At 46.7% G+C, this 21,463-nt stretch overlaps 1 protein-coding gene and 1 long non-coding RNA gene across 3 annotated transcripts in view; one reads left to right on the forward strand and one right to left on the reverse strand.

The window, feature by feature from the left end:
• LOC103278298 (uncharacterized) overlaps positions 1 to 8,432 on the forward strand; it is a 288,708-nt gene extending 280,276 nt beyond the window's left edge. For both annotated transcript variants that reach the window (XR_505943.3, XR_010004373.1), the window contains exon 3: positions 468 to 8,432. This is a non-coding gene — a long non-coding RNA (uncharacterized LOC103278298). The remainder of the gene's footprint in view (positions 1 to 467) is intronic.
• Positions 8,433 to 11,826: 3,394 nt separating this feature from the next.
• On the reverse strand, positions 11,827 to 15,018 carry pou4f1 (POU class 4 homeobox 1). Its single transcript, XM_062975495.1, has 2 exons — positions 14,670 to 15,018; positions 11,827 to 13,022 (listed from the first exon to the last, which is right to left on the reverse strand). The coding sequence occupies exons 1-2, from the start codon at positions 14,886 to 14,888 to the stop codon at positions 11,964 to 11,966; spliced, it is 1,278 nt and encodes a 425-aa protein (XP_062831565.1). The 5' UTR covers positions 14,889 to 15,018; the 3' UTR covers positions 11,827 to 11,963.
• Between the last annotated feature and the right edge of the window lie 6,445 nt (positions 15,019 to 21,463).

A 21,463-nucleotide genomic window follows, 5' to 3' on the forward strand; every position in this document is an offset into this window, starting at 1 on the left:
AGGAGCAACAACCACAAAACAACAGGAACTTTTTTGGGGGGAGGGATCGAGAGAAGCAGGAAAGGGAGGGGAGAGGAAAGGAGGCGAAAGGGTCTTGTTGCAGCAAGCCTCCCATCAAGCCGTCTCGACAACAATTACTAAAGTTTTTAATTAGCCTCTTGTTATAATTCATTTTATTAATTTTCCAAATCTCAGCCCATGAATTATGCAGAGGGCGGCAGTGTAATTGTGTTTGCAGCCGGTTCTTGGGGGAGGAGGGCGGCCACGTGACCGGCTCGTCTCTCTCTCTCTCTCTCTCCCCCCCCCCCCTCCCCATAAGTCCTCCTGGCTCCACGCCCAAAGAGGCCCGAGTTCGAGTCCTGGCGGAGGAGGAGGAGGAAGGACAGGGGCTTTAAAAAGCACAAATATTGTATCAACCTTTGAAATCACAGATTAATTAACGCTCCTCTGTGGTCTGTCTCTTGCAGGTGGGAGCAGGTCCCCAGGCGTTGGAGGAGATTTGCGGTAATTTGGAGAAGAAGGGGAGACAATCAATTAGGATTTCCCACCTTGAGTAAAGCGGGGAAGGAAGCAGTAGGTGATTAAAAAAAAGACATGAAGAAATGTGCTAAGCTGGGAAAATAGGAAGAGGGCGCTTTGGAGCACTGGAGGAAGATGAAATCGCCTGGAACAACCGGGAAGTGTCTCCTATTATGATCATTGAATATTATTTTCTTTTGGGTCAGGGAGGGAAAGTGGGGGTAAGGAATACAATTCACAGACCTACAAAAAATATTGGCGTTTTGTTTTTTAGGCCTGTTTATGTTGGAAATAGCAACCTCCCAAGCCACTCACTATTTGTTTTCTGATATATATATGTATTTGTTAACCTGTATTCTATGTGTATGTTGATTTGCCAGTTTGACTGACCTCTTTGGTGTGGGAGGGGTTATAGACATGTGATTGTACTGAGCATGTTCAGACTCAAGACTCCATTTTGTATTCACTAAGAGTGCGTTTGGTCTTCAATGAATTCAGGCGTATGTGTCATGTCCAGACCCCATTGGAGGTGAATGCATGTTGCTGTTTAGAGACTTTAATGGATGCATGTATGTTTATGGACTTCAGTGAGTACAACTATACTAAATTATGGACTATCGATTAAGAATGATACCCTGTGTACTCAACACAGAGACGCTTCATCCTATCTATAACTAAACTTTAATACGAAATGTGCCTGTATGGTGAATTAATACAAGATGTTTATGAGTAAACAAGGTATGTTATTTTTCAAAGAAGACTTTGTTTTTGTTTTTTAATCTCTTAGTGTATATTTTAAACCAAGAGGTTTCAAGGGAGTGTATATGTTTTGGGCAATTACAACTGCAATGTCAACTGCAAAGAAACAACCATCCTTTGCTAACCAAATATATTTTAGTAGTGGCATGTCTTTGTCCTTGGCAGTTTAAAGACATGGTTCTTCAGTTTAACAGCTGAGTTACCTGTGTGCCATTACATGAATGCTTATTAATATCACTAGTTCAAAGAGTTGAATTCTAACAAGATCATGCTTTTCTCTACTAGTGGTTTTCAAAGGTGGTCTCCACATATTCATTTACCAAAAGGATATGTGCCCAGAGACTGGGTGCAGTTATTTTCCAATAGTTTAGTGGGTTCTTTGGGGCATTAATTCAGAAAATTGTATCGGTTCTGGTTTCTTAGATAGGGTTGTTCTTGTTTTCTATGGGCGAGCAGATGGCGACTGGTAGGTGGCATATGTTCTGTATCGCAGAAACTGGAGCTGAGAAGGGGAAACTGGTGCCATTCCTGAAATCAGCAGATCAAATATACCTAGAAACAGAGCACCAAAATATGCATTGGCCAGTGATGTAGTTAGGATTTGGGGGCCTTTTCTGATTCCTTGAAGGGGGAACCTTTTGACTTGTTGAACTAGGACCGGATTCGGCGAGAATGGAAGGAGAGAAGCCGAGAAGGAGGGAGGGGGGAAAGAAGAAAGGGAGGGGAAGAAAATCAATACCAAGCCCCGCAGTCGGGTCTGTCTATTATTCATTTATGACGGTCTAATCTAAGTTGAAAGCAATTTCAGAACAAGTGTTAAACAGACATTCCACAAGTCTGAGGGGGACGCGGGAGCAAGGACAGGCTGGCGGTGGGGATGGGGTGGGACTGGCCAAGGAGGAGGCACCGGAGGAAGCTGCCCTGGCCTGGAGGTGGGTCTCAACGCCCTTAACCCGGGGCAACGGGGCACCCGACTCTTTCAGGCCTCGGAGCAAAACTAGTACCATTGACGGAGTGGCTCTGACTTCCGGGAGGCTTTGCAGGCTCCGGGTGAAGAGCCAGGGTTTGGTCACTGAGCCCAGAAAGAGGGCAGGAGCCTATTTGATCTGCACAGTCCCAGGGAGAGTTACTCCGAATGCGCTCCTACTCTCACTAAGACCCCACTTACCCACTGAATGCAGTTCCAAGCCAACTTCAAACTTTTTTTTTGTGTCAGGAGCAACCGGAGTTGCTTCTGGAGTGAGAGAATTGGCCATCTGCAAGGACGTTGCCTAGGGGACGCCCGGATGTTTTGATGTTTTACCATCCTTGTGGGAGGCTTCTCTTATGTCCCCGCATGGACCTGGAGCTGATAGAGGGAGCTCATCCACACTCTCACCTGGTGGGATTCGAACCTGGCAGCTTTCAGGTCAGCAACCCAACCTTCAAGTCATGAGGCTTTTATCCCCTAGGCCACCGGAGGCTCAACTTCAAACTGCGGGATCCAGACACAACAAACACAAAAGAAAACCCTTAACACGCACCAGTGCTGTATGGGTTGTGTCATCACCATTTGGGCCTCAAACTGGTTCCAGGACTATGTGTTGGGGAATCTGAGCTGTCAGGCTCAAAAATAATCCTCAGTTGGGGTGATTCCATCATAAATACAGCAGAGTACCAGAAGTAAACTTCATCACACGCAGAAACTTAGGTTGTGGTGAGCTAGGATATGCTGGCTTATCTAAGCAATCATGCATGCATTTCCAATGTGGGATGGTTTATGTAGTTAGTTTTGTTTGTTGCTTAGTAACCTGAAGCCAAAGCTGCATTCCAGAGTTGATGGCACCATTTTAGGGAAATGGGAAATGTGGGAAATGGGAGTATACTTCCTGGAGACTTACAGGAAGTAACATATACCTTTAGAATTTGGGGCATAAAAGGAGATAATTTATTTTGTTCTCTTTGGCTTTCTTTGGCTTTTCATGCTCTTCCTGCCATGTCATGCTGATGTTACTTTTTTGTTAAGAGATATGTAGTATCCTGAACTGTATTCTTTTTGAACTAATATGTTTTTGCCTGTATGACCATCATCATGCGGGGACATGAGAGATGCCTCCCACAAGGATGGTAAAACATCAAAACATCCGGGCATCCCCTGGGCAACGTCCTTGCAGACGGCCAATTCTCTCACTCCAGAAGCAACTCCGGTTGCTCCTGACACGAAAAAAACAAACAAACAAAAAACAAAAAAAATCATACAAGATTGTGAGTAAACATATTTTTACCATTTTACTTTTGATGTCTCTGATGCTTATTTTATGCACATGACTCTTTAAAGGGAAAGGGAGGCTGGCTATTTTTCTTTTCTCACCTCTGCTCACATAAACCCCTAGTCTTCTGCGTTTTTGCTACTCTGCACCAATATCTAACCATATTGGTATCATAATCTAACAGGTTATGAATATATTCCTAATAGGATAAGGTTTCATTCTTCAGGACGGTTTAGGAGTGCAGTCAGAACTTTAAGTTCAAAAATATTTATTGAAGTAAAAAAGAAATACATTCTTGATAGAAAAGATCTAGGAGCGAACTAAAGAGGTGAAAAAGTAACATCCATGAAACTACATTTTGCCTAGAGAGGAAAAATGTGCATCCTCACAGGGAGAAAGGAAAGGCAGAAGAGACCCTTTACAAAAGGTGGAGACCACATGGCCAACACAGGACGGTTTAAATGGAAAAGGAAGTTCCTTCATAGAAATCCCATTACTAAGTCATCAAAGAGAAGGTGACAGTGCCTAGCAGTGAAGAATAAAGACAAAGAGAAACGTGCATAGGGAAGTGGGGGAAACACTTCCTCAGCTTGTCCCTGTCTCTAGACTAGCGACTCATTGAGGACTGGAAACTTAATGACGCAAGAAACTTGTGCAGCCCAGGGATGAAACTCAACAGTTTGAAACTACAGTAAATGGTCAGTGTAGATGGGGACGGAGAGTATTAAAATCCTAAGGATGAAGACATGGACAGGCATCCCCCTCCCTGCGCTTTTAGAACACATCTACACCTCCAGATAAAATCCAGATTATCATCTTTGAACTAGATTATATGACAGGGTAGGCTCATATTATCCAGTTCGATTCAGATAATCTGGATTTCATCTGACAAGATAGAAGGGGCCTAAGCCACCTTTGGAGGACAAGTGCCAGTAAATTCCAACACAAGCAACTTTTAAAGAAACTATTTCGAATGGAAGCAATATCAGTTTGGAAATAATACACCACCGACCATTCTCCCCAGCTTTGGTAGTTCTGTACTGACAGAGGAATTCCAGACATGAATCAATCAGGGCCAGCTAACACCTCCCAACAAAGGATTCCCCCAGGCAGTAAGCAGCCAGACCTTGAAGCTGAAGGCCTATTCAATGCTAATCAAGGTGGCCAATTGCAACATTAAAACCTGCCTTAAACAGACAAGAGTTCTTTCTACCACCCTGGACATTCCGCAGATTTATAAACCCCACGTGACTAGTTTCCAGCACACCTCATTACCTCTGAGGATGCCTGCCATAGATGCAGGCGAAACGTCAGGAAAGAATGCTTCTGGAACATGGCCATAAAGCCCGGAAAACTCGCAGCAACCCTATATAGTGCAAGTTCATATAATCCATCATGCATGGCAGTTTATAACCAGCGTTTGCGTTTAGGATCCAGTTACTGCGGTCTTGTGTGTAGTTATTTCAGACTGGATCCCAATGAGTCTAACAAATCTTACTTCCGAATAGGTGAGGGCTACTTTATTTTCTCTGAACCATTTTGCTTGTTGATCCTTATGGGTAGCGCCTTCATTTGTCTTAAGAATGCATACACGAAAGCTCCTTCTATTTTCCCCCAACACTACACAGAAAAGGATTACTTCTTAACCATTTCTCATTAATAGTAGATCTGGAAACAGCGCAAAGTTTTGATAGTTACATCTCAAACATGCTTTCCCCCTAATTATCAACAGTATTATCAACACAATGGAAATCCTGCAGGGCTCCTTTTCTCGAGTATTTGTCGATGGTGACCTATCACACATTTGAATTGGATAGTGAAAATAAAAGATACGACTAGATATCCATTTTATGTGGTCATTCCCGGTTACTCAGAATCATGAGATCCGACAGAACCCGTGTATAAAATCGTCTCTCTTTTAAAAACAAATCAATTTATTCAAAAAGTCAGAAGACATTTCGAGTTCATGACACAAGAAACAAATCTAATTTCGGTGAAATAATTGTACTTTTTTTTTAGAATTTTTTTTAAAAAAAAAATTTAAAGGAAAAAAATATTTAAAGTGCAATCATGTGCATCTCTACTCAGAAATAAGCCCCATTTCGCACTTCAAGCAAATGGAGATAGGATTGCAAACTCCTTTTGCAATTTGTGGATGGAGGTTTAATTTTTTTAAATCACAGCCTTTGAGGACTGTTAGTTTTAGTTTACCAAGCCTTTTGAGTCACAGCTTTGCGGCCAAAATGAAACGAAATGCGCTAAAAAGAGAAGTCACCAAAGAAGTAAAAAGATCCCACCTTGGAAGCCATGTTTCTTGGCGCAGTTTGGAAGCACCCCAAAGTCAGGTTCGCCTTGTGTTGTGGAAGGCTTTCATGACCGGAATCACTGGGTGGCTGTGGGTTTTCCGGGCTGTATGGGCATGTTCCAGAAGCATTCTCTCCTGACGTTTCACCTGCATCTATGGCAGGTATCCTCTGAGGTTGCGAGATCTGTTGGAAACTAGTCAAGTGGGGTTTACATATCTGAGGAATGTCCAGGGTGGGAGGAAAAACTCTTTTTTGTTTGAGAACACAGAAATGCTGGACCACTTTAGCAACCACCACATCAGACTGCACAGAGAATCCATTGAAATTCACAAGCATGTGGACAATTTCAACAGAAAGGAGGAAACCATGAAAATGAACAAAATCTGTCTACTAGTATTAACAAGCTCTAAAATCAGAACAGTAAATAAAGAACAACAGTCAGAAAATGGGAATTCCACACGTGAATCAATCAGGGCCAGCTAACACCTCCCAACGCAGGATTCCACCCAGGCAGGAAGCAGCCAGAAATTGAAGCTGAAATTCTATTCTAATCAAGGTGGCCAATCAAAACATTCACACCTGCTTCCAACAGACAAGAGTTTTTTCCCACCCTGGACCTTCCACAGAGATATAAACCCCATTTGACTAGTTTCCAACACCTCACAACCTCTGAGGATGCCTGCCATAGATGTGGGCGAAACGTCAGGAGAGAATGCTTCTGCAACATCCCGGAAAGCTTTCGACAACACATTGCTTTACTCACTTTGGAAGCACCCCAAAGTCAGGTTCGCCTATTTGAATACTCTTCCAGTTCAAATGAGCCCCAACAGCCACAGCCTCACAATATTTGCTCCCAAATGAACTTCATAGACCTAGTTCTGTTTCAGACCGAAGCTAGAAAGGTATATCTATTTTCCTGGACATTTTGGAGAACCTTTGTCCAGACTTATTTTCGAAGAGAGAAATCTGGGCGAAAACCACCCCCAAGATCAGCTGAAAGCTCATATAATGCAGTTTGATCTACATTATACCGTTTACATCAGTGGTTCCCAATCTTTTTTGACCAGGGACCACTTGACCAGGGAACACTCTCCAACATTAGTACCAAAAGGGTTACAAATCGGTTTTTTGTCAGGTTGGTTATTTGGGGTGCTGATTCAGAAAATTGCATTGGATAGACCACATCAGCTTTAGTTTCTGATACAGAACATACGCCATCCAGTAGTTACATCTGCTTGACAGAAAACTGTATTTAATAATCTAGAGCTGATGTGGTCTATCCAATGCAACTTTCTAAATCAGCACCCCAAATAACCCCAGGAACAGACCTAAAAATGAAGACACCAAGAAACATTTTTGTTGGGTTGTGTTATTATCCGTAGTACTAAGACCATATTTTAGTTCTTGCGGACCAGGGGAACCACTGGTCTACATTGACCGTATAATGCAGTTCCAACCGCATTATATGGCAGTATGGATCCAGCCCAACTGCCGCTGGCCCCGGCCCCCTTCCCTCCCCTCCCCTTGAAGAGAAAGAACTGCTGGCGACCAACTCCACAGAACAACATCCGGAGAGCTCCGGGTTTTTTTGTGATTTTCATATTTATTAACCAAAAATAAAAATAACTTGTCCATTTATGTTACATCAGGTGCAATATATATATCAGCCGAGAGAGCTACTCTAACTTGGTTCGCTTACAGATATTTTTGCGGATGATGAGTCGCAATCCTATCAGCAAACTTTTGCAAACAAAACACAAAGGGAAACAGAAAATCCTCAAGAAAGAAACCATATTTTTAAGAGATCCATTTTCATTTTTGGCCTTTTCCAAACCTGGGTTTTTTTTCTGCACTGACACCGAAGAAAGGTCAAGAAACACACTCGGCGAATATATAGAGTTCATTTTATTCAGAGCATCCACTTCCACAGAAGAGCTCTCTTATCGTCAGGAGTTCTGAACCTTGCAGAAAAATACAACTCTCGATTTGTTAAAAATTGTGGGTTGTTGTTTTTTTTGGTAGACTCTGTCTCTCATTCTTCTCTCTCTCTTTTCCTTCTCTTTTCCTAATTAAATTTTTTTTTTAGCAGCTGTGTGTCGGGTAAAGGGGGGAGGATGAGAAAAGGAAGCCCTTCGTAAAGAAACAACGAGGAATCGTAATCACTTGTTTCGTTTTGTTTTGTTTTCCCAGGTTTGTTTTATTCGTACACATCTCCCTGCTGTACTGTTTGGCATACAGAGATACTGCCGATGGGGATGAAAAGGTGGAGAGAAAAAGAAGCCCCAAAGACATCCAAGAAGACCAAACCAAGGAGAAAGCTCAGCACACGGACATGGATCAGATACATCCAGGCAGACACTTGGGTGGCCTGTGGGCTCTTCCTTCCTAGCCATGATTTGCCCCTTCTGTGCATTAAAGAAAATATTTACAAACATCTTTTTTTCCTTTTTTTAATCAGTTTTTTTGTTGTCGTCTCTGTTGGTTAAAAAATCTAAATACAAGCAACGTGAACAAGGACTTAGGTGTGTTTCTGTGTCTGTATTTATGTGTATTTTCGTGTCTCTGTGCATTATGTGTGTTTTCGGTGTGTGTGTGGGGGGGGGGGGGGGGAAACAGGCAGCCGACTGTGTTACAATCACATCCATCCTTCTCCAAGAAAGAAAGAAACAAACAGAAGGGGGTGGAATGGAAGAAAACATTGTCGGAAACTAGTCTAAGTCTTATTATTATATTTTTTGTCTTTTTCTTTTTGTAGTGCTCAGTTTCGAATGCATAGAACGTTTGCTCTGCAAACAATGAATGGTACACACGAAAAGGACCAACCCAAAATATAGATATATATAGATATATATAGATATCTCATTCGACACGCATAATAAATTATTAAACCATAAATAAATCGAGAAGTCAATAAATAAATAAATTAACTAACAAATAACACGTCCATCCATCCTCCCGAGACCTGATCATTGAATCTTTCCAAGATTTCCCTTCTTTTCTTTTCTTTTCTTTTTTTTTCTTTTCCAGGGCATGCATGCATCATTTCCATCTCCCTCCCCGACTTTTTCTCCCTTTTGGTGATGAAAACAAAAATTAAAGCATTTCCTGTAAGAAGATCCCAAACATTCTCTTTCCATCGTTCTCCTTTGCCCTCCCTCCACCCCGCCATCGTTTCGCTGTACATTAATACCGTTTTTGAAAAGAAAAAAAAGTATTATTGTGATCACTTTCCAAAAGTGAAATAAAAAGTCATCGATTCGCTCTGCTTTGTCACCAGCCTTTGGAAGTACGACCTCCCCCCCCCCCAACCCACCCCTCTTTTGGGTCAGTGCAAAATTCCTTGGTCCTCAACATTATCTCTCTTGTCTAACACGTATTATTTTGGAATAGAAATAACCATCGCGTCCCCTCTCCACTTGCTTTTTTATTAAACCAAAAGGCGGTTTGGTAGAAGGAGGTGGGCGAGTTAGTTCCCCTGAAAGCAACAAACTCCCCCCCCCCCCCAGAAGTCAGTCTCAAGGAATCAATGGGGTTTAGGAAAAAACTGGATGGGGCTGAAGCCTTCCTGCATCAAGACCAGACCAGACCAAGTCACAAGGAAGAACTGAGAAGGGACGTGAGAGAAGCCTTCCACAGGATGATCAAACATCAAACATCCCGGGCGTCCCCTGGGCAACGTCCTTGCAGACGGCCAATTCTCTCACACCAGAAGCGACTTGCAGTTTCTCAAGTCTGCTTCTGACGCGAAAAAAAAAAAAACCCTGTGAAGACATACTCCAACAACTTGCTTCTTGTGAGTTTTCTGGACCACATGGCGATGTTCAAGAAGCATTCTCTTCTGACCTTTCACCTGCGTCTATGGCAGGCATCCTCAGAGGTTGTGAGGTCTGTTGAAAACTAGGCGAGAGGGGCTTATATATCTGTGGAAAGTCCAGGGTAGGAGAAAGATATATAAACCCCTCTTGCCTAATTTTTAACAGACCTCACAACCTCTGAAGATGTCTGCCACAGATCCAGGCGAAACTTCCGGAGGGAATGCTTCTTGAACATGACCATACAGCCCGGAAAACTCACAGCAACCCAGTGATGCCGGTCATGACAACAACGTGCTTCTTATTTCAAGTTACAAAAAGAGTAGGTCAGCTCTACTGGAACCAGCTTTTCTGACTTCTAAACCACGCGTTATCCATTTGACAGGAGACAGACCACGAAGAGCCTCAGTCAATGTCTAGTCCCAATAGTAGTAGATCTATGAAATCAACGGGATTTCCATATGCATTGTCGAAGACATTAATGGTCGGAATCACTGGATTGCTGAGAGTTTGCCGGGCCGTATGGCCATGTTCCAGAAGCATTACCTTCTCATTCGCCCACATCTATGGCAGGCATCTTAGGAGGTTGTGAGGTGGGATAGGATTTAAAGCTCTGACTAAACTCGTTGGGTACATTCTGTTACAGGAAGTATTTTAAAACAGAATGCTTCTGGAACACGACTATACGGCCCGGAAAACTCAAAGCAACCCAGGGATTCCCATAAATCAACAACTGATTGTCAGCGGATCGACTCCGGTTGGGATATAGCAATGGCATTATTTTAAAATGAGTCTCAGGCTGGATCTACATGACCATATAATGAAGTCTGAACTGCATTATATCGCCACTGCGGACCCATATAATGCAGTTTCAACTGTATTGAGTTGCACTATATGGATTTATATTACACTGACCACATGAATGCAGGGTTAATGTGATTTTTTTGGGCTGTATGGCCGTGTTCCAGCAGCATTCTCTCCAGAATGTTACATTTTTCCGTGTCAGGAGCGACTTGAGAAATTGCAAGTCACTTCTGGTGTGAGAGAATCGGCCTGTCAGCAAGACGCAAGACGTTGCCCAGGGGACGCCCTCATGTTTGATGTTTTACCATCCTTGTGGGAGGCTTCTCTCCTGTCCCCACATGGGAAGCTGGAGCTGACAGAGGGGAGCTCACTCCCCGGATTCGAACTGCCGGACATGTCGGTCAGCATTCCTGCCGGCATAAGGGCACAAGGGTTACACCCATATGCTACTGGAACATGACCATACAGCCCGAAAAACTCACAGCAACCCAGTGACTCTGGACATGACAGCCTTCGACAATACATCTGAATGCAGTTTCAACAGCATCTTATGGCAGTGTAGAACCAGCCCTCGTTTCTGTTTGCCACAAAATCAGCCAAGAGACTTTCTAACCACATTTGGTCTGACAACGCTTCTCTTCGCAAAGCTGCAAACTCCAAACCGCCACCAAATTAAAAGAAAGGGAAAAAAGATAAATCCCAAAAACTTCGCTGAAAATAAAATTGGGAGCCGGGCAAACATTCAGGGCCCTTCCACACAGCCCTATAACCCAGAATATCAAGGCAGCTACCCACAATATCTGCTTTGACCTGGGTTATCTGAGTCCACACTGCCATATACCCCAGTTCAAAGCAGATAATTTGGGGTTTTATTCAGCTGTGTGGAAGGGACCTCAGGAAACAAATAATGGAAATCCAACCAACAATAAAAAGCAAAGGGAGACAAACCCTAACCGCAGTTTGACTGTGGGAGACCTTTCCTTTCCACTGGGGGGAGGGGGGGTGGAGTGTCCCGCGTGGCCCTGAAGGGGACCCGGTTCAAAGCAGGGGCGCCCTTTTCTTCCCTCTCTCCTCCTTCTTCTCCGCCTCAGAAATAATCATAATCATAGGAACAACCACACACACCAAATTTGTAACGACTTGGGATTCTTTTGGGGGAGCGATGCCGGTGCCAGTGTCCCTCCCCCTTCTCCTTTGACCCCGTCCCTCCCCTATTTCCCCCGCGGTCCTTGGTCCTTGTTTTCCTCCTCTGAAGAGTCCGAAGTCCAAACGAGAAATCCTTCCTTTCCCTTCCTTCCTCTCCCTCAAAATATTTTCCCCTCTCCAAGAGTGAGTGAGTTTGTTTTGGGGGAGGGAGCGCCTTGCGGGAAGAGTTGTCTCTGTCTCGATCTATTATCTCTCTCCCCCGCCCTTTCGTTTTGTTTTGAAAGTTTCTTTTCGTGCGAAGGTGCGAAGGAGGAGTGTTTTGTTCCGTCCTGGGTGGGTCTGCCGGCGGGTCGGTGGGTTTCCCCGGCTCAGTAGGTGGCGGAGAATTTCATCCGCTTCTGCTTCTGTCTCTGGTTGCAGAACCAGACGCGCACCACGTTCTTTTTGAGGTCCAGCTTCTCGGCGATGGCGGCGATCTTCTCGGAGGAAGGCCGCGGCTGGACGGCGAAGTAGGCCTCGAGGGAGCGCTTCTCCGGGGCGGCGATGGAAGTCCGCTTGCGCTTCTTCTCGCCGCCGTTGAAGAGCTCGGGCTTGTTCATCTTCTCCCGCTGCGCGCCCTCGGCCTCCTCCAGCCAGGCCTGCAGGATGGGCTTGAGCGCGATCATGTTGTTGTGCGACAGCGTCAGCGACTCGAAGCGGCAGATGGTGCTCTGGCTCAAGGAGCCCACGCCGGGGATCTTGAGGTTGGCCAGCGCCGAGCCCACGTCCGCCTGGGTCACGCCCAGCTTGATGCGCCGCTGCTTGAACCGCTCCGCGAAGGCCTCCAGCTCCCGCGGGTCCGTGTCCGAGTCGCACAACGAGGCCAAGCCCGCAGCTCCCGCCGCAGCCGCCGCCGCAGCCGCAGCAGCTGCCGCCGCCGCCGCCTGGCCGCCCGAGCCGCCGCCTCCGTGGTGCGCCGCCACCAACCCCGCGTGGGTCAAGCCCGAGGGCATGTTCATCGCCGCCGCCGCCGGGTGCGCCAAGTGGCTGAGGCCGTGCATGTGGGAGTGCGGGTGCGGGTGCGGGTGCGAGGAGGTGGAGATCAGGCCCCCGCCGCCGCCGTTGGAGCCTTCGTGGGCCCCGCCGCCGCCCCCGCCGCCGCCTCCGCCGCCACCCCCGGTCATGAGGGCCAAGGAAGGCGAGGAGATGTGGTCCAGCAGGTCGCCGGGCTCCAGGGCCTGGTGGTGGTGGTGGTGATGGTGGTGGTGGTGGTGGCCCAGCGGGACGGTGGAGGTGGAGGTGCAGGGCACGCTGTTCATGGTGTGGTAGGTGGCGTCCGGCTTGAACGGGTGGCTCTTGCCCTGAGACACCGCGATGTCCACCGCCGCCAGCGCCTCCGCCCGGGCCAGCAGGGACTCGTCCAGGCTGGCAAAGAGGTTGCCCTGCAGCTGCGGGAGGGAGCGGGAACGGGAAAGGAAGGGGAAAGGGGAAAGGAAAGAAGGAAAGGAAAGGAGGAGGAAGGGAAGGCAAGAAGGAGAGAGAAGGACAGGGCAAAAAAGGAAAGGAAAGAGAAAAGAGAAAAGAAAGGGAAAGGAAAGAAAAGGGAAGTGGAAAAAAAAGGGAAGGCAAAGGGAAAGGAAGGGGAAGGAGGGGAAAGGACAAGCAAAGAAGGGGAAAGGGAAGGACAGGAAGAGAAAGGAAAGGAAAGAAGAAGGGAAGGGAAGGGGAAGGAGGGGAAATAACAAGAAAAGTAGGGGAAAAGGAAGGACAGGAAGGGGAAAGCAGAAGGAAGGGAAGGGAAGGAGAGGGAAGGGCAGGACAAGGAAGGAAAGGATGGGGAAGAAAAGGGGAATGGAAAGGACAAGAAAAGAAGGGGAATAGAAAGGACAGAAAGAGAAATGAACGGAAGGGGATGGGGAATGAAAGGAAAGGAAAGAAGGAGAAGAAAGGGAAGGGAAAGGAAGAAGAAGAAGAGGGAAGGACAGCACAGGACAAGGAAGGAAAGGAAGGTAAAGGAAAGATAAAAGAGAAAGGGAGGGAGGTTAAGAAAAAATAGAATAGGGTAAGGAAGGGAGAAGGAAGGAAATACGGAGAGAAACAAGGGAGGAAGGGGTGAAGGAAGGAAGAGGGGGAAAGGGAAAAAGAGGGGAGAAGGCGGAGGAAGAAGGAAAGAATGGGGAAGAAATAAAGAGAGAAGCAAGGGAGGAAGGAAAGAAAGAAAGACAGAAGGAGAGGGAAGGAAGGAAAAGGGTGGGGGGAAGAAGGAGAGACGGGAAAGGAAAGAGGGGAAGAGTGAAGAAAGGATGGAGAGGGAGAAGGAACGAAAGAAGGAGAGGAGGAAGAACGGGGAGAAGAGGGGGTTAGGGAAGGAAGCAAAGGAGAAGCAGTAAGGGAAGTAAGGGAGACAGAAGGAAGGAGGGAATAATAGGGATGAAAGAAAAAAAGGAGCAAGGGGAGAAAGAAGGCCGTTAGAAAAGTGAACGCGGCGCGGAAGGGGAAAGTCAAAAAGACAAGAAGGCAGCGAGGAAGGGAAAAGCCCAGAACAACAACAAGAAGGGGATGGAAGGGAAGAAGGAGACGGAAGTGGCAAGGAAAAGCGGTCGCGAAGGGACATGGTGGCAGAGAAGGAAGGAAGGAAGGAAGGAAGGAAGGAAGGAAGGAAGGAAGGAAGGAAGGAAGGAAGGAAGGAAGGAAGGAAGGAAGGAAGGGGAAGAAGAGGTGAAAAGGCAGCGGAGGAGAAGAGGCGGCGGGAGAGAGATGGAAGGGGATCCGAGAAGGACGGAAGGGTACCAGGCGGAAGACAAGGATGTGGGGAATGTGGATGAGGAAGAGAAAAAAGAACCCCGTGGTTAGATGGAAGGACTGTGTGCGGAGAACTTTTGCTTTGCGATTGTGAATCGAGAAAGGCGGGCGACACGCTGCGAGAAAGCGCCGGAACCGAAGAGGAGGGACTGGCTCTGGGTCGCGCAACAAACAAACAAGCAAACAAACAAACAAGCCCCCCACAAGACCCAGAGAGAGAGCGAGAAGAGGGAAGACGGGGCCGCGAGGTGTGAGGGGGGTCCGCGGTCTGGCGGTGGGTCGGGCGGGCTTACCGGCGGCGTGGGCAGGCAGGCTCTGCGGATGGCCTCGGAGCTGCTGTGGAGCGAGGGGTACTTGTGCTCGGGGAGGGTGGGGTGCATGGCGAAGTGGGGCTGCTTGCTGTTCATGGACATCATCTTGGCGGCGGCTCGGAGGTCGTCCAGGCAGCGCAGGGCGAAGTCCCGGCCGAGGGGTGGGGGTCCGCCGCCGGCCCCGCCGCCTCCGCAGCACATCCGAAGCGGAGCCGAGCCGGAGCCTGAGCCGAGGAGAGCCGAGCCGAGCTGGGCTGCGCTGAGCTGCGCTGGTGGGAGCTCCCCGGGAGCGCGCGCGCACGCCCTCCCTGCCGCCCGGCCGCCCTCCTCGCGCGCTCTCCCGGCGCCGGCAGCCGAGGCGCTCGCCTTACACCTGCGCCCCACCTCCCGCGGGCTCCCGGACGGGTCTCCCTCTCGCGAGAACTCGCCGCGCCGCTTTTGACGGACGGGCCTCCTTTCCCTGCCCCCTCCTCCTCCCTCCCCTCCCTCCTCCTTGGCCCCGCCCTCGCCTCTTCCTGTGCTCCTGTGTGTGTGACAAAGGGAGGGCTCCCGCCCGCGCGTGGGACGCTCTCGAAGTGCCCGGCCTCCCAGCTTATTTCCCCCCTCGCTTCCTTCCTAGCTTGTTTGCTGCCATTGTTACGTCATCGCGCCCATTCTTTTGCAAAGTGGGAGCCTCGAGACGCTCGGGTAGGAAATCCTTTCTCTTTGCTTTGTGGTCGTCCTGAACGAAGAGCGATGGAAAGGGTCCTTCTTCATTCAAGCCTCAAAGGGCGGTGCTTCGGTTGGCTCCCTCCTCGCCATCCCGCCGGATCTTCGGAGGATTGTTTCCCAGGGATGTTCTTCCAAACCCTTCTTGGGAATGAGCTTCCCTGTATTGGCCAGGATTCAGAATGAGCAGGGGCTCCCTTTTTAGGCTACGGATTGTTCTTCCTCCGGATTGCTTATCCCCCATAAACCCTTGTTAAACCCTTGTTAGACCGGGTTGTTGCGCATTTTTCGGGCTGTATGGCCATGTTCCAGAAGCATTCTCTCCTGACGTTTCGCCCACATCCATGGCAGGCATCCTCAGAGGTTGTGAGGTCTATTGGAAACTAGGCGAGGGAGGTTAATATGTCTTTGGAAGGTCCAGGGTGGAAGAAAGAACTTTTGTCTGTTTGAGGCAAGTGTGAATGCAATTGGTCACATCGATTAGCATTGAATTGCCTTGCAGCTTCAAGGCCTGGCTGATTCCTGCCTGGGGGAATCCTTTGTTGGAAGGTGCCTAGTTTCCAACATACCTCACAACCTCTGAGGATCCCTGCTATAGAAAAAACCTTCGACAATACAATGGGACTTATAATAATAATTTATTGTGTGGGGCTCAAGCCCTCTCTGGTTCAAAGGTCTATGATGAACGTCTTTTCAATTTCTTGGAAAATTCTGCAATGAAATGTATTGCTTATGACTTCTTCTCATGTACTCATTCTTTTCCCTTTCTAGGTTTCTTCTCTTTTCCTAAAGGGTATCACCTCATTTGGACTTCTCCCACAAAGCCTGCCCTGGTGAATTCCCTCCTTTTCTTTTCTGGGCCCAATAAAGATAATATTCCCATTTATCACTCACTGGGACCTCGCTTTAGAGAATGAATGAATGCTTTTTTTCCGACGTGATTTTCTAGAAGGGAGAGGGAGGCCCTTGAAGGTCAGCCCCTCTGTGGAGCTGAATACACTTCCTTCCCAATCTGTAGGGGCAGCTACACTGTAGAATGAATGCAGTTTGACACCATTTTAATTGCTATGGCTCAATACTATGGGATCCTGGGAAGTAGATTTACATAGTCTTTAGCCTTCTCTGCAAAAAGGGCTCCTGCCTCAGCCAACTACAGACCCCAAGCTTCCATTACATGGACCCAAGGCAGATAAAGTTGTGTTAAACTGCATTCTTCCCTAACTTCCTCTCTGCAACACATATTCATTTCCTAAATGGTCAGAAGATAACACAAGAGCAGTGGCGATTATTGCAAAGGAAGGAGAGGATAAGGGCGGAAATAAACCCAAGTATTCAACTGAACTTTAAAATGCAGAGAAATATATGCAACAGGCAATTACTCCAGATCAGGCAAAATGGTTTAAATAAAGGTAAGAGGGAAAGAGACAATGCAAGTCAAGGAGCGGTAGAGAGAGACACGCAAAGACACTGCAACAACCCACGCTTCCCTCGCAGGCCTTCCTTTCGCCTTTCTTCTCTCTCGGAGAGCTCTTATATTCCTTGGGTTTCCTCACTTCGGATTGATCTCCGTGAAAGGATGTCCATGGAAAACAAACATCTTGATCCGTGTTGAAGAGTGAGGGCTAGGAGAGGAACACTGTGGTTGATCGAGTTAAACTTAGATAGTTAAGGATGTCTTCCTTATTTTAAAAAGCCAGGACGGGCTCGAGAGACCTTGGGTGCATCTACATTGTAGAATGAATGCAGATTGACTCTACTTCAATTGCCATGGCAAGGATATCGATCATGGAAGATAGAATTCTTCAAGGTCTTTAGTTTTCTGTCCCAAAGCGTTCTCTCCAACTGTTCTCCAACTCTTCTATGATTCCATAGCATGGAGCCAGGACAGTTAAAGTGGTGCAAGTCTGCATTAATTCTGCAGTGTAGATGCACCCGTGTCCCGGTAAAGGCACAAACCGAAGTTGTGGGGAAAAACAAATATTCGAGATCCGGAGAAATGAACATCAGATTCACTGGTTACATTTTTTTTTATGTTTTGCTAATGACAGAAGTTTTTGCTTGCTTTGTTCGTCGCACAATTCGGGCTTCACTTTAATAAAATCCGATCACCCATGAGACAAGGGAACAATATGCCCATTTAGACCTTATTAGTGGCTGGAGATGGTCGGTGCATTAAAGGAGCTTGGTAAGTGACTGACATGAATTCTCGAAAATATATTCAGCACAGAGTCTTCAAACAGATGGAGTAAGGAAGTGAACGATGAATTATGAGATCCTTAGCTGGAATTCCCTCTCTACCAAGAAGCTTTAAACCAGCCACTGCCTTCTAGCCTCAGTCTACACTGTAGACTCGATGCAGTTTGACACCCCTTTAACTGCCTAAGTTCAATGTTATGGCATGATGAGGGTTGCAGTTTCACAGGGCCAAAGTGTGTGGGTGCCTCGCTGCACTACAACTCCCAGGATTCCATAGCATTGAGTTCTGGCAGTTTAATTGGTGCCAAACTGGATTAAGTCTACAGTTGTATACACCCTATGTCGCCGGGGCACAATGTGTCTAATTTGTTTTGCATTTGATTGGGTTTTTGAAAGGATTAAACGTTGATAATGCAGGCTAAACGCTTTGACTATGTTGTCCTTGTTGTTGTTGATGATGATGATGAACATTAAATTTATTTACATCTCCTTTTTCTTCCAAAATTAGAACTCTGGATAGCTGATGGGTGGGCAAGATTCTCATCCTCATTGTCATCATCATTCCTACCAAGAGTGAGATCTGTTAGGAGACGGAGCCTCTCCTCAAAGTGAAGTCGAGGCCTTTTCAGGAGTTTTCACTGCTGGACAGCTCCCCGTTTCCTCTGGTAGAACGAATGAAGTTTTACATCCCTTTAATTGCCATGACCCAAAGAGATGGAATCATGGGAGTTGCAGTTTTGCAAGATCTTCAGGCTTCTCCGCCAGGAAGTGATGATGCCTCATCAAACTAGAAATCCCAGCATTCCATCGGATTGAGCCATGATTTTATGTTTTCATCTATGTGTTGTAACTCAGCTGTGCCCGGCCTGGAGTCTTTAGATGAGGCGGGTAAGAAGTAAAAGATGATGACGATGATGATGATCATTATGAAAACTACATTTCCAGTTTCGATTTGCCTTGCCCTTCTGTGGACTGGATTCCCTAAACCATCCTCTCCTCAAAGCCTTTCCCAAATCCCCCCATCCACAGAAACCAGGAACTTGGCTGACCCGACGCCTGGCTCTCCCCTGGGCCTCCTAATCTATTGTAATACTCCCTGTTATCCCTAATGGGGAGCTCTTCTGTGCTCATGAATACTGATGGCTATAAACTCTCAGGCTTGAAGGGCCTGCCTTCATCTGCTGAACTGGAGTCCATATATGTGTGTGCGTGCTCAATCAAACCAGTAAAATAAACATAGCTATTTCACACAGAGCTTTATTTGGATGCAAGTCCCGAAGATGCAGAAGGAATGCAGTTTTACACCACTTTAACTGCCATGGGTCAGTGCTATGGGATCCTGAGGGTTGTAGTTTCACATGTTTTTCGCTTCTCTGTGTCGCAATAAACGACAACCCCCTTCCCCCAAGGATTCCATAATATTGAACCATGGCAGCTAAAGCGGTGTCAAACTGCATGAATTCTACAGTGCAGATGCACCCTTAGTATTAGAACGCCAACCCAAGTGTGCCTACTCGGAAGTAAGCCCCAATTGGAGCTTGCTCCCAGATTCTATGCACTCCTAGTAAGAAGTAAATATACCCCATTACAATACATTGCTTTGTATGTGTTTGAGAAGTACAATAGGAATGACATTTCCACAAATTTCCACTCTGAAGCTCATCTAAGGCCAATAGGGATGTGTTGGAAGGTGTTAAATGGCCCTGATTGTTTCTTGCCTGGAATTCCCCTGTATTCTGAGTGCTGTTTTTTTATTTACTGTCCTGATTTTAGAGTTTTTTTTTAATTCTGATATTCAGATTTTGTTCATTTTCATGGTGGTTGTTAGAGTGGTCCAGCATTTCTGTGTTCTCAAACAATATGCTGTGTTCAGAACACAGAAATGCTGGAGCACTCTAACAACCACAATTGTCAGACTACACAAAGAAGCCAGTGAAATCCGTGGACAATTTGAAGTAACAGCGGACAAGAGTTGTTTCTCCCGCCTGGACATTCCACAGATATATAAACCTCACTTGCCTAGTTTCCAACACCTCGCAACCTCTGAGGGTGCCTGAGATGTGGGCAAAACGTCAGAAAAGAATGCTTCTGGAACATAGCCACACAGCCCGGAAAACTCATAGCAACCCATCAAAGAAAACTATTATTAGAGACCTGGCCATTATTTTACCTAGGGATGAAACAGCCTCAGAGCCATGGATATTAGAGGAGGACTCCACAGATGGATTCGCCATCTCTCAACCAGCCATTTTTGTGACCCTGGGAAAGAGAGATAGTCCAACGCAGGCCTGCAAGTAAAGTGTGAAAAGTCCAGGGATGTCCCTGGGAAGCTGTCTTGGGGTGGAGAAGGGCGGGGAGGGGCCCACGACCCCTGCCTTCAAGCAGCCGCGTCTGGTTGAATGAGCAAAAAGTCTTTCCATGTCCTAATGAGGATTTTCCCTGACAACAGCAAGGCCTGGCTCATTAAAGCGAGGCGCAAGCTGCAACCACGGCTCGGGCTGCCAAAGTGTAGAATGTTGTCCTATTAAATATGGAGAAGCTGGGTTGTGATTTCCAAATCCCAGGCCGGTCTCCCAAATCCCCTTCAGGGAGGGGGGCGCCGAGGGCGGGCGAGGGCTTTCGGTCCAAAGGGCTGCTTCTGTGTGCAAGGGATGCGTGCCAATGGAAGGATGCGTTTCCCACAAACACAGCACAGGCAGCAAAGGGAAGGCTGGCTGGCTGGCTTCTCCACAGCCCCATCCCATAATCGCCTTCGCACAAGTTGGGAGTTCAGAGAGGTTTGATCCCAAGGTAGCAAGCGATTGTCCAGATGTGACCCTTCATCTCCTTGGGATTCTTGGAATTGCAGGTCAAACCACTTCTTTCCAGAGCTGCCAAATGAAATAAGAGACATAGGTCTTCTTAGAATTTCAGCAGGCGTTGCTTGTCCGCTCAGGGTAAATCTACACTAATGCAATTCGTGCCCTTTAACATTGTAGTTTTGCAAGGTTTTGAGCCTGGTGCCTCACCAAATCTCAACACAACATCCAGCTATGGCAGTTAAAGAGCTGTCAAGCTACATTCATTCTCTAGTGTAGATGCACTTAGAGCCTTGACAATAATGTCGAATCTATAAAGTTCTGACAAAATAGTTTGATGATGATGATGATGATGATGATGATTGAATATCACAATATCAGTTGTTCCACCACAAAACCCATACTGAGCTGACTTACAGGTAGGGCTTCTAACTAAAGTAATTACTTAGCATTGAAGTAGTGTCAAACTGCATTAATTCTACAATATATTGCACCCATGACCTGCTAGCATAGAAAAATAGTCACCTATCCTTTCAAGCTGACAAATAAATTCGACAGGCAAGCTTCGAAGTCCAGAGTTAATTCAAAAGAGGATTCACACATGCAAATCCATCACTATATTTATCTTTCCAGCCACTGGGACTTGAACAGAGAAGTGGGAAATGATCTGATTGAAAAATCAATGAGTCTGAGGGGATAGGACAGCTCTGCATTGCTTTGTTTTCCTCTCCAGGGCCCTTCCAGTCAACCACTCACAGAAATCTTCACTGAGTGTTGCAATATCCAAAAGTTAGACTTGTGTGTATCAACCATCCTTTGTCCTACCATGAAGATGAAGGAAGTAGTGACTTTTATTATTGGATTCCTAATTCCCATGAGTCCCAGCCTGCACCACTAATGGTTAGGGATGATAGGCACACACAGCTGTTATCACCCACAGACTCCCCATATCTGTTGTATGGTTCCCAGGATTAGTGCTGTCCAGGTGTTGCAACTTACACAGTCAAAGGGTGATGGGAACTATAGTTTTACAGCAGATGAAGCAACATGTGGAGATCCCATTTCTCCTGTGGA

Source organism: Anolis carolinensis, chromosome 3 (assembly GCF_035594765.1).
Source record: "Anolis carolinensis isolate JA03-04 chromosome 3, rAnoCar3.1.pri, whole genome shotgun sequence".
In the NCBI taxonomy this organism is placed as follows: domain Eukaryota; kingdom Metazoa; phylum Chordata; class Lepidosauria; order Squamata; family Dactyloidae; genus Anolis; species Anolis carolinensis.